At 43.7% G+C, this 17199-nt stretch overlaps 1 protein-coding gene across 3 annotated transcripts in view; it reads right to left on the reverse strand.

Moving 5' to 3' along the window:
• Positions 1 to 17199, reverse strand: part of PDCD11 (programmed cell death 11) — a 43322-nt gene that overhangs the window by 23239 nt on the left and 2884 nt on the right. For all 3 annotated transcript variants that reach the window (XM_004749342.3, XM_004749341.3, XM_045068915.1), the window contains exons 3-14: positions 16681 to 16812; positions 15939 to 16106; positions 14186 to 14347; positions 12733 to 12856; positions 12046 to 12227; positions 6213 to 6320; positions 4445 to 4651; positions 3664 to 3788; positions 3419 to 3479; positions 2618 to 2764; positions 1093 to 1344; positions 373 to 507 (exon numbers count right to left, since the gene is read on the reverse strand). In XM_004749342.3, the coding sequence (XP_004749399.1) occupies positions 373 to 507; positions 1093 to 1344; positions 2618 to 2764; positions 3419 to 3479; positions 3664 to 3788; positions 4445 to 4651; positions 6213 to 6320; positions 12046 to 12227; positions 12733 to 12856; positions 14186 to 14347; positions 15939 to 16106; positions 16681 to 16812 (1803 nt within the window). The remainder of the gene's footprint in view (positions 1 to 372; positions 508 to 1092; positions 1345 to 2617; positions 2765 to 3418; positions 3480 to 3663; positions 3789 to 4444; positions 4652 to 6212; positions 6321 to 12045; positions 12228 to 12732; positions 12857 to 14185; positions 14348 to 15938; positions 16107 to 16680; positions 16813 to 17199) is intronic.

Below are 17199 nucleotides of genomic sequence, written 5' to 3' on the forward strand. Positions count from 1 at the left end.
AGACCCGCCAGGGACCCGCACACACACCAGGACCCATTTAAGTGCTCGCATCCCTCCTCTCCCAAGTCCCTCTACTGAGTCCCAGGGGAAAGGCAGTCTCACAGGCTGGTCCTAAAGACCAGAGAGGAAAGAGGACAGCAGGACACTGCTGAATAGCTATACAAGAATGGAGCCTTCCTTTCCTGCACCGCTTCCATTTGCTCTGACACACAGAAAAGAACCCTCTTTCAAGACCCTCAATTCTGTCTAGCCCTAGAACCTTATCTAGACCTTCATCTTTCTCTCCACAGGTCCCAGTGCCCCACGTTGTCAGTGGCACCCCACTTTCTGCCACTGTCAACTGAAGTAGCTTCTCTGGAGAAGTCTAGGTACCTGTCCAAGGCTAACAGTTCTTCTTTTCTTCTGACTGTGTCCCAGATGCTCCTTCTTTGGATCACTCAACAGCTTGAAGGACAAAAGCATCCTCTCTTTGGATGGCTCACAGTTCAGCACCACAACCTTCACCACCTAGTGAGAAATCACACTTGCCTGGCTAACTCTTCCCCGCAGGCCAGCCAGGCCCTGGAGAGAGCTGCCCTCCACGAGCACTGCAGAGGGAGAGGCACGTAGACCTGGGATCAGGTCAGAAAGCAATGGAGAGTAATGTACTGAAAGATACACAGAATCCACCCCCCACGTCCACCTTTCGTGGGAGAGGAAAACATGAATAAGTTTTTGATACAACCCCAAGCTTGCAAAACTTTTTTTTCCTAGATAGACCCAGACTCACTAGTTTTATGGCACTGCCATCTTGTGGTGACAGTGACCTCAGAACAATTTCTGATGTGAGGGCCACCAGCATGTTTGTTATAGGTAAAGACTAATTCATTTCTTCCAGGTTGTGGGGCTGAGGTCACTTAGTTTGCCAGCTTCTGCTGAAACCCCCCGAGGGTTCCTCTCAGTTCTGTTCCCCATCTCCTCCACCTAGCTGGCTCCAACCCACTGCCCCACATGCCCCTTCCTTAGCCCTTAAAAAGTCGTCCTCCCACTACTCTGTCAAATCTGAGTTCATGGGGTCACGAAGGATATGGGTCTGTCCCAGGAAAGGGTTACCTGGCCAGCGTAAAAGACCCTCTCTGGGTCAGGGACATACTCGGCACTGAGCTCATGCTTGGGCACCAGTCCCTGCACATCGTTGTAGAACTTCACGATGCAGCCATAGTCCTTGACCCTGAGGATGAAGCCATGGGTCTGCAGACCAGGCTTGGCATCAGCGTAGGAGGTAATGGCAGGCAGCTTGGACTCAATTAGGGTTTTCTTCAGCGTCATCATCAGCTTCTTGGCTTCAGGATCACAAAGCAAAACCTAAGGGAAGAATACTGGTTGTAATCAAGTTACCCGTTATCAAGAGAGCCATCGGACTGGTCTCTGCAACCTCTGAACCCAAAGGCCAGGGTCTGTCCTTAAGAACCTATCTCTTTCCCTGCTCCCTGCTGGATGACAATCTGGGGAGTATTCACCTATTTCAAAAGTACTTCCTCCCATACGTTCCCTCCTGGGCCTGCATCCACATGCACTGTCCCCCCCAGTGTCCTGGGTCAGTTCCTTCAATGCCACCTCAGCTCCTTCCCAGACCACGTGCCGTCTCATATACAGAATGAACGACCGAGCCAACTCACCACCTCGGTACTACTGTGTATTAGCTACTAACTGAGACTGAGAGATCCAACCATCTCTCATCCCTCAGGTCATCTCTTTAAGGGCAGAGAAATTCCTTTGTTTCTAACTTCCTGACTCCCCTACTATAAAATTTTGCACCAATGGGTGATCAGTATCTCTCTTGACTCAATAAAGAAATAAAACGAAAAGAAGAAAATCTAACGTTGTGAGTGCCTGCACACACCAGGCCTTGTGTTAAGTACTGCATATCACATTTAATCTTCACAACTCTGTGAAGCTTCTCTTGGGATTCAAGACTTTGTTATAAACCACTCAAGTTTCAGCAGCTTAGTTTAGATATTTCTGTGCCTAACACACCCCTTGCTCCTCTTTAAATCCTTTCTAGTTTAAGTACCACCTCTGCCAGAAATCTAGAAGACCTTATGGTCATATAGACCTGAATGTGAAAACTGGTTCTGCCATTTATTAGCTGTGTGACTTTGAGCAAGCTGTGTGACTTCACTTTCCTACAGTTTACTTTCCCCACTGCAAGACGAGGATAACAGTACTTACTTTATGAGATCGTTTTAAGGATTAAATGACATAATGCATGTCAGGGGCTTAGGATAGCAAATGGCACAAAATACATGTTACAGGGTGGTTACAGTGGTTACTACTGATACCACCAATATTCCTGTTGGCCCAGCCCACCCTTGCCTCCCCTCTGAGATACGACCATAGCACAGAGCCTACACCAAACCATGTGACAAAAAGTCACACAGTGGCTTGCTCTCTTCATGTATTATTTTGACTCTCAATTATATTACAAAACTCTCAAGGGCTTTTCTCTTCTCAATGCCAGATACAAACCACAGATGTTACATGGTCATTCTGTGGAAAAAGGCAGAAACTTCAGCTGAGAAGCATTGCTCTCTTCCCATCTGGCTTAAACCCCAACAAGACCCTTCAGAAGGCTCACCCGGCACTTGACCTCATCCCCGATGTGGTACTTCTTTTCCGGATTCTTCATCAGGATGTCGGCCAGGTGCATGGGTGGTATCAGGCCCCGGATTTGCTCGCCCACCTTCACCAGCATCCCATATGGCTTTATGGTCAGCACTGTGCCCTAGAGAATACAAAGAAAAGACACCATCATACCTCAAGAATGGCTGTTCCCCCTCTACTTCTAACAACAAAGCAGGTCACATCTCTCTTTTGAAACCCAGCTTCCCAGGCTAACTGCCTGTTATTCCAGATGTCACAGGGTAAAGCACACACCCCACACGGACATGAATGCAGTCTGTTTTGTTTACAGGAACCTTCGCATCTTTCTGCAGGAACATGTTCTCTGTCTACCTCACGAGCACATTCTTTGCAGGAGGGGATTCTGTCTCCTAAGGAACAAACTCTACCTATAAAGGAGATCTGCTCAACTAGGGCTAAATGGCTGGACACGAGAGGCAACTGCAAGTGACCTCGTACTAACATCCCAGGAGCTCAACTAGCATAGAACTAACTTTTGCCCAAATCTAATAAATACCATCAAATGCCAGGATTTATGACCTACTGCCTCTGTGTATTTGAGTGATGCTATTAAGACCTTACCTTGAAATTAATTACATGTTACCCAAAGGAAGAAAAAGAATCTCCAGTTAACAGGCAGGGGTAAGGAACATGACTTTAAATGTGTTCATTTGAGAACTAATGAGCGGCCAGTTAACCTGTGAACTAAAGAATGTCTGAAGGTAAACGAGTATCTAACGATATGCTTGAGTCTTACCTCTACCAGTGCCCCAGGTTTGATGTCATGATATCTAAGGTACTGAGCTTCAATAATGGACCTAGAACAAAAAGAAAATACAAAATTAAATAAGCCAGGGCAGAGGCTACCTAAAATTCAAAGCTCCCAAAATCATGCTGGCAAGAAAGAAAATAGTCCACCATGTCAGGCCAGGAGAAACTGTGAGCAAGCAACCCCAGAGAAGCACACTTCTCCAGCCCCACACGTGTCGATGACAGACTTACGTCCTCAGAGAGAGCAAGGCTAGCTCATCCATTTGGCTGTAATCGATGATTCTACACTTGTGAGTGTTCCCTGGCTTAAAGGAGTCAGCACTGAAGACGTTTTTCGAGTCGGAGAGATGGCTGAGCTACAAAGTACCAAGTGATTAAGCACAAGCCAGACACAGTAGATCTGAGGCAATCAGATATAAAAACACACTGACACATTTAGCACCTACTATAAAAACACTGTTGATCGCCTATTAACATAATTCTGGTAACTAAAACACTGCTCTTTACGGTCATAGACTATAAGGTCAGAGAACAGAGAACAGACTATAAGGTCAGAGAACCCTCTAGATCATGGGTCCGAAACCTATAGCTCAAAATAGTGCCTATTTTGCAAATAAAAGTTTTACTGAACACAGCCATGCCCCTTCATTTACGTACTGTCTATGGCTGCTTTCCGGCTACAACAGAGCTGAGTGGTTAGGACAGAGATCGAATGGCCCACAAACCTGAAAAATTTATTACCTGGCCCTTTCAAAACCTTTGCCAAGCTCTGGTGTAGATCTGACTCATTCTTGTACCTACTATCGACCAGGTATCAAAGTCAGTCAAATTAATCCTAAAGAATTCAAAGAACAAACAGATATTGTTCTAATCCCTCTGCAGAGTCTGCCACACCTGGGGATACTCAAAAATAGTCAACTAATACAAGGGATGTAGAAAACAGAAAAGGACCCACATGACCCCAAAGTCTCTCTAGTGATAAGAGCCCACTGAAACGAAAACGCCTCCTCACCCGGGCATAGGCCAGTGCCCCATCCTTCAGCCTGAAGGTGGCGCCGGCCTTGCTGATAAAGCTCTGGACAGGAACGTCATCCAGCACGGCTCCCAGATGCTGGCAAGAGAGCCGGGTGAGGGAGCGTCCCGGCTGCAGGAAGACAGGACGCAGGCTCAGCCGCACAGCCCTGGTCCGAGGATGGACACAGAGAACACAGGCCCTTACCTAGATAAGAGAAAGAGAATCATGAGCAGGAGGAGGCACACAGAATATCAGGCCCCCAGAGCAGACTTTCGGAGTTCAAGACTCCACATCTGCTGCCCAGATTATGGATGGAAGCGGGAATATCAACTAGGGCAATCCAAACAAAATTGGGCAAAAGTCAAACAAAATGCCCCAGAGAAACTGCGTCTAACTAAATTCATGCTCACTCAAGGCCAGGAAAACATACCAGGGTCCCCTTAACAGCATGAGGCTAGTAACACATATGCGACAGAAGCCATGTCCCAGCATCACTATACCAAAGACCCGCCTAAAACACACCAGGAACAGCCTGCTCTGATCACAAGGTCACAGCATGTAAAACGCCTACATTTTGTACACAAATAGGATTGTAAAGAGAAAAAGTTACTAGAAAAAAGTTCACCAAACAGTTAATATTATCACTAAGTGCTGGGAAAATTTGTTTAGCTAAAAAACATGTCTCTGTAGAATCCGATAGCATATATTACTGTTAAAAGCAAAAAAGAAAAGAAAGAAAATCATTTTAGGATTCTTTTAAAAACTCTGAATAACATATATTGGGACTTTCTTCCCAAATAATCATGATCACTGCAGAAAATTTGGATATTTAGGTAAATGTAGAAAAATCAGCCAGTTAAATCATTATTACCACCACATGGTATAATCTGTCAGTATTTTAACCAGGTGTACCATTAAAAAAATTTTTCAGGGAGACCTTCGTGGCTCACTCAGCTAAGCATCTGCCTTTGGTTCAGGTCATGATCTCAGGGTCCTGGGACTGAGCTCTGCATCAGTCTCTTTGCTCAGCAGGAAGAGTCTGCTTCTCCTTCTCCCTTTACCCCTCCCTGGTTCATGCACACACACATGCACACTCTCTCCCTAATGAATAAAATCCTTAAAAAATTAAAAAAACTTTTTTGAAGTAAAAATAAAAATTTTTTCAGAGCACCTAGGTGGCTCAGTTGGTTAAGTGCCCAACTCTTCATTCAGCTCAGGTCATAATTTCAGGGTCATGAGATTGAGCCCCACATTGGGTTCCACACTCAGCACAGAGCCTACTTGAGATTCTCTCTCTCCCTCTCGCCCTCCCTCAGCTCACACTCACACATGCACACATTCCCTCTCTCTAAAATACATAAAATCTTTTTAAAAATAAAATTTTTTCAAAGCTGGATCTACTGTATCCATAGCTCTTTTAAATTGCATTTTCTATTTAAATGCATATTTTGTTTTTTACTTTAAATATTCTTAAACACCTTAAATGATAACAGCAAAAGATCCACTACCCACCCCCGCCAAAACCAAACTACATAAAACAATAAGAAATACAAACTACAAGTTGCCTTCTTTTTCACAGATTCCTTCTCTAATCTCAATCCACAGAAATAACCACCGTGGCTTCCTGTGGTTCTTCCAAAACACATTTCATTTCCCTCACCGCCTCTAATACCTGTACATACACAGCCCTAGGATCTGCTCATAGCTAGCTGCAATACCAGACAGCTGTTTGGGATACAACTGGAATTAAGAAAACATTTCTTACTGCTTGATTTGAGAAATATGTTCCAGCTTTCTTGGGATCCAGGTGCATAAAGTCGACCAGGCCAGTGAAGAATGAAAGAAAGTTTAATGTAAGGCCAACTGGAGTCACCTAGAAATATACGGAACAAAAAGGAACCAAGAATGTGAGACACTGTTCATACGAAACCCTCACTGCCGTGTTTTCCACAACTGCATCTCTTTCCTCCCTCAGCTAACCCTTATCAATTCTTCTTCCTTAAAATTAAGTGGCAGGACAACACCCAGCACTATTTTTTTTTTTAAGATTTTATTTATTTAGGGGCGCCTGGGTGGCTCAGTGGGTTAAAGCCTCTGCCTTTGGCCCAGGTCATGATCCCAGGGTCCTGGTATCAAGCCCCGCATCGGGCTCTCTGCTCAGCAGGAAGCCTGCTTCCTCCTCTCTCTCTGCCTGCCTCTCTGCCTACTTGTGATCTCTGTCTGTCAAATAGATAAACAAAATCTTTAAAAAAAAAAAAAAAAAAAAAGATTTTATTTATTTATTTGACACACAGAGAGAGAACACAAGCAGGCAGAGTGGCAGGCAGAGGGAGAGAGAGAAGCAGGCTCCCTGACGAGTAAGAAGTCCCATGTGGGGCTCAATCCCAGGATCCTGGGATCATGACCTGAGCCAAAGGCAGGCGCTTAACCAACTGAGCTATCCAGGCATCCCCTAGCTGTTCCTTTGTTCAGTAAGCTTACCTCCCTTCTGGCATGAGAGGCATCAATCCTCCCAACTTGAGATTTCCTGATGGGATGGGGGGTCATTTGCACAAGGATCCTTGGGGAACTGCCAGCCCAATCACCTGGGCAAACTGTTGCTAACTTGATGATCTGCCCAGACCGAGGATGCAAAACCCTAATGCCGGCAAAAGGGAGATACTGCCCATGCTGATTCACCCTAAGGAGCCCCCCAGAAGCTAAGCAATTAGAGGTGACAAGCACCTCAAAAAAGATCAATGAGGCAGAAGACTGAAATCTGGGAAACAAAGTTAAACCCCCAGGTCCTCTCCTCAAACTACAGGGTCTATGCCTCTCCTGCTTCACAGAAAATGAGTTATTCTCTAGGAAACATGTACAGAGACTCAAAAGACAGGGACAGTGCAAACCCTGAAAATGTAGATTAAGAAAAACTCTGAGTATTATATACCACCTAGCTCCCAGGCCAGGATTATATCCTCCTGAAGAGAAATTAACAGATTAACAGATCCTTTCTAGAGAAATCTAACATACTAAAGAAGACTTAACAAAAAATGACATTGGGAGCTGCTCAAAGTCTGCTAGCTCCAGATTCTGAGCGTGAGGTCATCAACACATCCCACTCAACCAGGTATACAAAGTGTTCCAGCACCTCACTCATACAATGACAATCAAAACAAACATTTAAGAGAGAGTACAAAGTTAAAACTGAAGAGAGTCTCCCAGAAGGCACAATACAGAAAAATACATGCACATACCAAAACAAAGGTGAGATGAAAAAATAAGAAAAATTAAAGAACTGAAACATTAAGCCTAACATAATCCAGAGTTTGAGAGAAAAAAGAAACTCTATTTAAAAAAAAAAGTCTGATAAGAAGCTAGTATCCAGACTATATAAAGAACTCTTATAACTTAATAATAAAAAGATAACCTAACTTTAAGATGGACAAAGAACTTTTGAATAGGTATTTCTCCAAAGAAGATACACGAGTGGTTGTAACACAACCAGCCCATGAAAAGATGCTTAACATTGCTAATCATCAGAAAAATGCAAATCAAAATCACAAGGAGATACCACTTCATACTCACTAGGATGGCTATAATAAAAAGCATAATAACAACTATTTGTGGGGCGCCTGGGTGGCTCAGTGGGTTAAGCCGCTGCCTTCGGCTCAGGTCATGATCTCAGGGTCCTGGGATCGAGTCCCACATCGGGCTCTCTGCTCAGCAGGGGGCCTGCTTCCTTCTCTCACTCTCTATCTGCCTGCCTCTCTGCCTGCTTGTGATCTCTCTCTGTCAAATAAATAAATAAAATCTTAAAAAAAAAAATAACAACTATTTGTGAAAATGGGAAGAAACTGGAACCCTTAACTGCTGATGGGAATGTAAACTGGTGCCACCATTTTGGCTCTTCCTCTAAAAGGTCAGTTACCGACCAGCAGTTCTGTTCCTAAGTATATGCCTAAGAGAAATGAAAACTTACATTCACACAGAAACTTACACAGCAATCTTACAGCAGCTTTACTCATAAGAGCCCAGAGCAGAAACAACCCAAATGTCCACTAACTGATGAATGCGGAAACAAAATGTGCCATCTCCACACTGTGGAATAGTATTTAGCCATAAAAAGAAATGATTCACATGCTACAGCATGCTACAACATGGATGAGCCTTGAAAACATGCTAAGTGACAGAACCCGATACAAAAGGCCACATATTGTATGATACCTTTTATATGAAATATCCAGAATAGATAAATCTAGAGACAAAAAGTAGAGCCAGGGGCTTAAGAGAGGGAGAGATGGAGAGTAACCATCCATGTGTACAGGATCTCTTACTGGGGTAATGAAATGTTCTGGAATCAAATAGTGGTGATGTCTGCACACCTTTATGAATACACTAAAAAATTACTGAGTTATACATTAAAAGGGGTGTATCCTCCCATATGTGAATTATATGTCAATTTGAAAATAGAAAAAGAAAAAAGAAAAAAAAACCCAGTAATACAAGAAATTTTCTCAGAATTGAAAGATCTGCATTTCTGGATTGTAAAACAAATAAATGGAGAGAGATCACACCAAAACACATCATCATGAAATCTTTATTTTTTTCTTTTTAAGATTTTATTTATTTGACAGAGAGATAGCACAAGTAGACAGAGTAGCAAGCAGAGGGAAAGGGAGAAGCAAGCTCTCCTCGGAGCAGGGATCCAGATGTGGGACTAGATCCCAGGACCCTGGGATCATGACCTGAGCTGAAGGCAGCCACTTAACTGACTGAGCCACCCAGGTGCCCCATCATGAAAGCTTAAAACGGATAACAATAAAATTCTTAAACTCTTCCAAGGGGCGCCTGGATGGCTCAGTTGGTTGCGCATCTGACTCTTGCTTTCAGCTCAGGTCATGATCTTGGGGTCATAGGACTGAGCCCCAAATTGGGCTCTGCACTCATTGGGGAGTCTGCTAGAGATTCTTTCTTTCTCTTTCTCCCTCTGCAACTCCCCCACCTCTCATTCTCCCTCTTTAAAGTAAATAAGTAAATCTTAAAAAAAAAAAAAATTCCTGAACTCTGCCAAAAAGAAGAAACATATACGAGAAAGAGAAATCAAAGTAGCACTAGACTTTTTAAGAGCACCAGAGGCTAGATAACAATGGCAACAGGTCTTCAAAATTCTGTTATTTTTTTTTTTTTTAAAGATTTTATTTATTTACTTGAGAGAGAGACAGTGAGAGAGAGCATGAATGAGGAGAGGGTCAGAGAGAGAAGCAGACTCCCCATGGAGCTGGGAGTCCGATGTGGGACTCGATCCCGGGACTCCAGGATCATGATCTGAGCCGAAGGCAGACGTCCAACCAACTGAGCCACCCAGGCGTCCCAAAATTCTGTTATTTTTGACAAAGAATTCTATTCCTAGCTTTACTACCAATCACATATGAGTCAAGATATTTTCAGACATACTAGGTGTGCAGCAAAGAGTAACACAGAAAGACCCAGAATGTGATCCTCAGAAAAGCCTGCTGGCAAGGTTGGCCATTGGCTGCTGTCTGAAAATTTAGATTTTACAACTCCCAGAACCAAGGGGGTCTCAGCAACCTGAACTGTTTGTGTCAACAGCATGGTATCTGGAATTTTGGTACATGTCAGGAAGAGGGTACCTACATGAGCAGCCCCAGTGAAAACTCTTGGGCACTGACTCTCTCATGAGCTTCCCAAAGAGACAGTTACACCCTTTGTGACTCCACTGGGAAAGGACTCTTGGAAGCTTGTGCTCCTAGTGCCTTTTCCCTTTCTGATTTTGCTTGGCTTCCTTCCACTGTAATAAACCACAGTCACAAGTGTCACTATATGGAGTCCTCTGAGAGCTTCTAGAGCATCAGCAAGCCTGGGAGTGGTCTGGGGGATCTCCTGCACCCTAGGTCAGGAAATTAACCTCCCGTGTATCTTACCAAGGATGCTTCTGGAGAATGCACCAGACAAAAATGAGCAAGTAAACAAAAAAAAAGGAATATGTGGAACCAAAGAAGACTCCAATATAGAGAAAGAGGGGAAGGATCCCAGATGACCAAGAAAGGAAATCCTAGGATATCAGCTCTGCAGGAGTCCTACCAGAGCAACTGGTCTAGACAGGAGGAGGATAACAGTAAAAAGAGCTCTAGGTAGGTTAAAAAAAAAAGGAACTAAGGTTTAAACACCTTTATGGAAAAATGCAGTATGAGGAAAATAACTACAAGATGTATTATCCCCACTCGTGCTCTCTCTCACTCTTTTTCAAATAAATAAAATCTTAAAAAAAAAAAAAAAAAAAAAAAAAAAGCTGGGCGCCTGGGTGGCTCAGTGGGTTAAGCCTCTGCCTTCAGCTCAGGTCATGATCTCAGGGTCCTGGGATCGAGGCCCGCATCGGGCTCTCTGCTCAGCAAGGAGCCTGCTTCCCCCCCTCTCTCTGCTTACCTCTCTGCCAACTTGTGAGCTCTCTCTGTCAAATAAATAAACAAAATATTTTTTTTAAAAAAAGCTGATTATCAGCTCCGGGGGAAAAGCTATTTGAGAAACAATCATGGTACGTTATCTAGCTCAGCAGTAAATAATATTTATATAACCACAGTAATTTAAGCTCTGAATAACGATTTAACCAAAAATTTATTATATCTCAGGAGGGTGAAGGAAGGAAAGGGAAAATTAAGAGAGCCAAATTGTCTTATTATCACCTTACCATGGTAAGAAGTTAAAACTCAATGCCTAAAATTGATAAACCAAGAGATACCAGCAGAAGCTTATTACTTGACAAATACAGAGGTAAATTTCCAAAAATAAAAAAGTGAAAGATGGAGTTCGAAGAGATGAGATAGTTCTTTGTTATAAAAGCCTTTTAGGGTGCCTGGGTGGCTCAGTGGGTTAAAGCCTCTGCCTTCAGCTCAGGTCATGATCCCAGGGTCCTGGGATTGAGCCCTGTTATCAGGCTCTCTGCTCAGCAGGGAGCCTGCTTCCTCCTCTCTCTCTGCCTGCCTTTCTTCCTACTTGTGATCTCTGTCTGTAAAATAAATAAATAAAATCTTTAAAAAAACAAAAAGCCTTTTAATAAAAGCTTTTATAAAAATAAAACAAAATTTTTTAAAATGTCTGACTTTTTCGGGGTGCCTGGCTGGCACCGTCGGTTAAACATCCATCTCTTGATTTCAGCTCAGGTTATGGTTTCAGGGCCCTAGGATTGAGCCCTGTGTTGGGCTCTGTGTTCAACATGGAGTCTGCCTGAGATTCTCTTCTCCCTCTGTCTCTCCCCTTCCCCCAAAATAAATAAAATCTTTAAAAACAAAAAACTATTTGACTTTTTTAGTCAGCACTGTCCAAAAGAAACATAATCCATATAACTGTAATTAACTTCACCAGCAGTCACATTTAAAAACTACAAAGAAACAGATGAAATTTATTTTAATAACTGGTTAACCCCATACGTCCAAAATATTATCATTTCAACATATGGCACTTGCTACATTTTCAGTGTGTAACAAGCCACAAGCGACCAATGTCTACCCTATTGGGTAGCACAGTTTCAGACTGTGCACACGCACTACAACACAAATTATCTCTATTTTACAAAACAGTACTGATAATGAATGGCTTACCTTCTGTACCTGGGCTTTGACCACCAGTCCTGGTAGCAAGTTATTAAGGGTCCAGTTTTGCTCCTCAGTAGCAATGGCAGCAGAAACTTCAGAATGACCAATAGACAGACCAACCACTCCTCCGTTGCCTTTGACCTCCTCAATGATGCAGTGCAGGTACTGCCCCACCTTCAGTTTAGCACCTGCAAGCCCCGGCCCCAGCCCCAGCCCCCAAAAGGGAAAATACCTTCATGAGAATGGCTCTTAATTTGGACTCAAGCATTATCTGTAAAGATCTATGGTCTACCTGCCCAGTTACCATGTAATATTCACGTTCCCAATCTCTCAGTGATCTCTCACTCTCAGGGAATAAAGTGACCCTGACTCATTTGGTATCAACACTGCTTAAAAATATGAAACTCTCAATAAGGTAGGAAGAGTGCTGGTTCAGAGGCCCAGGAGGCCCAAATTTCAGTGGAATCTTCTAGGTGAGAAAAGTGAAACGGGTCCATTGGATCTCAGACCCTGTCACTCACTGGTCCTTTGCACACATTCCCTTTCCTATCAGCTAGGATTAACAGTGATTTTAGAAAAGTCAACAGCCTCTGGAGTCACCATTCTGTCATTTTATTCACCAAATGGTATTTACACACCATCCCCACATGCACCGCCTTCCCACCATGCAGAGGGCCCTCTTCCTCCCCTCACCTTTGTTCTTCTGTCGGATATACTCCTGGGCTTTCTGTAGTGGCAGAAAGGCTCTGGCCCCACTAACACCAATGTCCACAACGTAGCCATGGTCTTCCAGGCTGGACACAGTGCCTGTGAGCAGCTGGAGAAAGAGAAAGCATTCCCCAGAGTTCAAAAGTCAAAGGTAATGGGACACACAACAGAAATCCACTACCAGACACAAATGTTCCCACCATCAATCTTGACACATCATCCCACAATCTTCCCTCAAAGCCTCCCCCAACAACTTCGGTCCCACTTGAGGATAGAAAAGGGAAAGACATCAGCTTTCATTCTCCCAGGGCTTGAGGAATGTTATGGTTTCCAGACAGCAAGAAGTGTTATACACAGCTGAAGGGAATGAAAAAGAGGGGCTTCTACCCTAGAGAATTTTCAAAAGACAGGAAAGACTATTGTTACACAAAGAGGAGTAAACCAGATTGCCCTGCAAGGTCACTCCCAGAGCCATGACTAATCCAGAACTACTCTTCTAGCTGTCACTATGTCTTTTCTAAGTGTCTCCAAGACTTTAAAAAAAAAAAAAAAAAAAAAATCTTGCCAGCCTCCTTTACATTTCATGGGAAGCAGTGTGAAATTCAAATCTGGCTCTTACCATTTGGTCTTTGGCAAGTCATAAACCTGAGTCCATTTTCTCAAATACATAAGAGGAATATCTACCTTCTGCCTCACAGGATTGCCGTGAGAATTTCTTCAGATGAAATGTCTAAAACAGCCCCTGCCAAACAGCAGGCTTTTGACATTTGTCAATTTCCTGCACCTTGGCTTACTTTTAGTCCCCTTTCTGGCCAGCTTTCAGGGCCTGTCCCAAACTGGCTGCTTCTAACTAAAAGTTAAAAAATCATATTGATCTCCTTTCTCTTAATTACAAGAGCACCGAGATGAGTGTAGTTTATGAGTGTGTTTTATACCTAGCAGACGTTGGGACTCAGAGAATAGGACTAACTTCTCCTAACTCTCCACCGGACTGGGAGACTCAACAGTGAGCTATCCATCAGTACAGCTGACAGACTCATTGCCCTATCTACCTTGTCTCTTGCTCTCAGAGACCAGCCCTCAAGCATTCCCCAGAGATGCCAGAAAGCCTCTGAAAATGACTTTATCTGTAAAGAACAAGTCTTGGTATGTAAAGCACTTTGAGGAACTCCTCACCCTGCTAAACCTCCTTGGAGGTATTTTTTTTTAATTGGCCACCAGTGAATTTTCCCTTTACCCCCTCCAAGGTATTGTGATTAGGCTCAAGCCTTCGATTTCCATTAAGTACCTAAGCACCCTAGAGACCTTCTCCCCAGGAAAAAACCCACCCCTGTGTATAATAGTTAAGCTGAAAGTAAGAGGTGGTCTAGATACTTCCTAGGAGACAAGGCAGGAAAAAGGCACACTGTCTGCTTCTCTTCCTTGACCCCATACGTACCATGCCAGGCTTCAGGGCCTCAGCACTTAGCACTTCGTTGACGTTTCTGGGGTTCAGAGATAATTTGACACTCTTTTTGCCCCTCTCTGTAATGCCCACACTGCTCACCACACACCTCACCAGCATGCCAGGTGAGAAGAGTTCAGGCAAGCCGACCAGGTCCTGCATAATATAAATGAGAACAATCTGATACCCACTCCTCCCATGAACCAACATACCACTGCCCAACCCTCCCTCTATGGTTTCTCATCCTCGGACCCCAAAGAGCCCAAAGAGTGCATGAAGAAAGTAACCACTTGCCAAAGGAAGAGGGATCTGTGGCCAAGTCACAGTCTTCAATTTCAGCATAAGACCTCCAAATATCTCCACCAGAACAGGCAAATGTAGATGACTTGTCAAGAGTCGTCTGTATTCACGTTCTCCACTCTTCATCTACTCGCCCTTCAGCTCACTGGAACTGTGTTCCACCCCTCACCTATCACTTTAACTCCCAATAAAATTGCCAGTGATCTTCATGTTGCTAAATCCAGTAATTTGTTTCGCAGTCCTTCTTATATGTGACCTTTAGAGAGCATTTAACACTGGCTGGGGCACCTGGGTGGTTTAGGCCAATTGAGCATCTGACTCTTGGTCAGCTCTGGTCGTGATCTCAGGGTTGTGGGATGGAGCCCTGCATGGGGTCTCTGCTCAGTGAGGAGTCTGCTTGAGATTCCCTCCCTCTCCTTCTGCCTTTCCCCGCTGTGCACAGATGTGTGCATGTGCACTCTCTCTCTCAAATAAACAAATAAATAAAATCTAAAAAAAAAAAAAAAAAGTACTCAAGATTCAAGTCTTTCTCCAGGGTCAGTATTCACTTGAGGGTCCATCTTTCAGTCTCTTCTCACTTTTTCCGCTCCTTCTAGGCCCTTCTTCCCTCTTCTAGCTTCAGTTACCACCTACACAGAGTAGTCTCACACATGTATGTGTCTAGCCCAGACTACTCTGAGCTCTGAAATCACTGGATGTCTGTCTACTGGATGTCTCAACTGTTCCTCAAATTCAACACAGCAAAAAATAAAATCGTGGTCATCTCTCCCAACCCAGGTCCTCTCTCAGGGTTTCATTCTCAGAATGGCAAGGCTGACCATCAACTCACACACAACAGATTAGGATTTATCCCCTGTATCAAATCCATCTGTGGGCACTGACTTGACCTCCTCAGTAGGTAAACCCTAAACACAGCCTGCTGTCAATCTCAGAGCTGGGCTACTACGGTAACCCCTTAACTGGTCCCTAGGCAACTACATGCCTCTTCCTTCTCTTCTCTATGCTGTCTACATATCACCTGCCCCAGTGAGAACACTTCAAGGGCTTCCCATTGGTTCTAGAATTAAAAACCAATCTTTAGCATGGTCTAGCCTCCACCCAGCTCTCCTGCCCCAACCCATACCACTCTCTCCCTTGCTCTCTCTGCTCTAGCCACACTAGCCTTCTCTCTGTTCCACATTGTGCTCCTTCTGCTTGAACTCCCTTCCTTCTTTACCCAGTACACACTCGTCCTTCAGATCTCAGTTCAAGCATCCCTTCCTCAGGAAGTCCTCCAGGCTCTCTGGGCTAAGTCAAAATCCTCTTATTTGAGAAAGAAAAAAAAAAATCCCATTATAAACTCTCATGCTCCCTTGTGCCTTGACTTCTTAGCACTTAGCAAAGTTTAATTTTACATCTGCTTGTACACCACTTAGTTCCCATCAGAGTACATCCAGGCTCCCCTTACCTTCACAGGTTCTTCTTGAGCCACCTGCTCATTCAGCTTTTTGGTGTAGGCATCACAGATTTCAGTCACTTGCACAAAGCCCCGGAGTCCATTGGGGAGACTAATCACCAGTTCCAGTTCATTTACTTCCTTCACGCAACCCAAAATCCGCATCCCCTCACACAGGGACTAGAAGAGGAAAAGTGAAATGTGCACAAGAGGGAAAAGAACAATGACTGAGGATGTTAGGGGGGCCTGGCTTCTAGTCCCAACAAACAAAACATTTCTACAGGCTGAATTTGAATCTTTTCCTTAGGAACCATTTAGCTTTTCTTTTTCTTTTTTACAACACATACCCAAGTTATAATCTAAAAACATGAAGAACATTAAAAGACCACTTCAGTTCTCCAAAGAAATTCCCATAGCTATGAAATGAAAGAGTAGAAGTAGAAAGGTTTAAAAGTTATCGCCAGTTCTAATCTATGAATCTACTGAAACACATTTCATGAAGACACAAGCACAAGAAGGGACTCAACAGCTAAAAAGAAAAATGACACATGACCCCAGGCATTGATTAATACTCGAAGGTGATAATGTTCAATTCTGAGCATGAACTGCAATAATCTTCATGCATGCATGCACACGCGCGCGCACACACGTGTGTATGTATACAAAAGGAATGGAGAAAACGAGAAAGGGAAGAGCATATAAAATATAAGCAACCCAGGTAGTTCGTTTAGAACAAAACCAAACTGTAACAAACCTCAATATTAAGTATTTCAAACTTCTCTCTTATAGACTTGCTGCTTTCTCTCTTTTCGGTTTTCAACTTTTTTGTTTTCGCTGGCCCTTTCTGGCTCTTTTTCCTTTTGGTGGATTCCTCTTCAGTAGAAAGCTACAGAGGGGGAACAAAAGATCCAAAAGAATGAAGAGAAACAATCCTGGGCTTTCCCTTCAACTTCAGGTCACCTGTCACCTTGCTGTTATTCCTCCACTGCACCACACCCCCAGTGTTCCTGTAATTCCTGCTCCAATCCCATCTCTCCCATTCTGTCACCAATGCTCCCTTTGCCCAAGGTGGGTGTCATCTTCATATTCTCAAAAGCCCCTTTGCTCCCATGTTCTTCCTCCCTTGAGTGGGATGGACACTGGGGTCCCCATTATGAGAAACAATTAGGAACAGTGTGTAAAAATGCAAGGTAGAGATATCGAGACCTGAGTTAAACTCCTAACTCCACCATAACAAGCTGTGTGGTTTCAGTTAAAGTATGTAACCTCTCTC

Source organism: Mustela putorius, unplaced genomic scaffold (assembly GCF_011764305.1).
Source record: "Mustela putorius furo isolate JIRA1106 unplaced genomic scaffold, ASM1176430v1.1 tig00003909_pilon_pilon_pilon, whole genome shotgun sequence".
Taxonomy (NCBI): domain Eukaryota; kingdom Metazoa; phylum Chordata; class Mammalia; order Carnivora; family Mustelidae; genus Mustela; species Mustela putorius.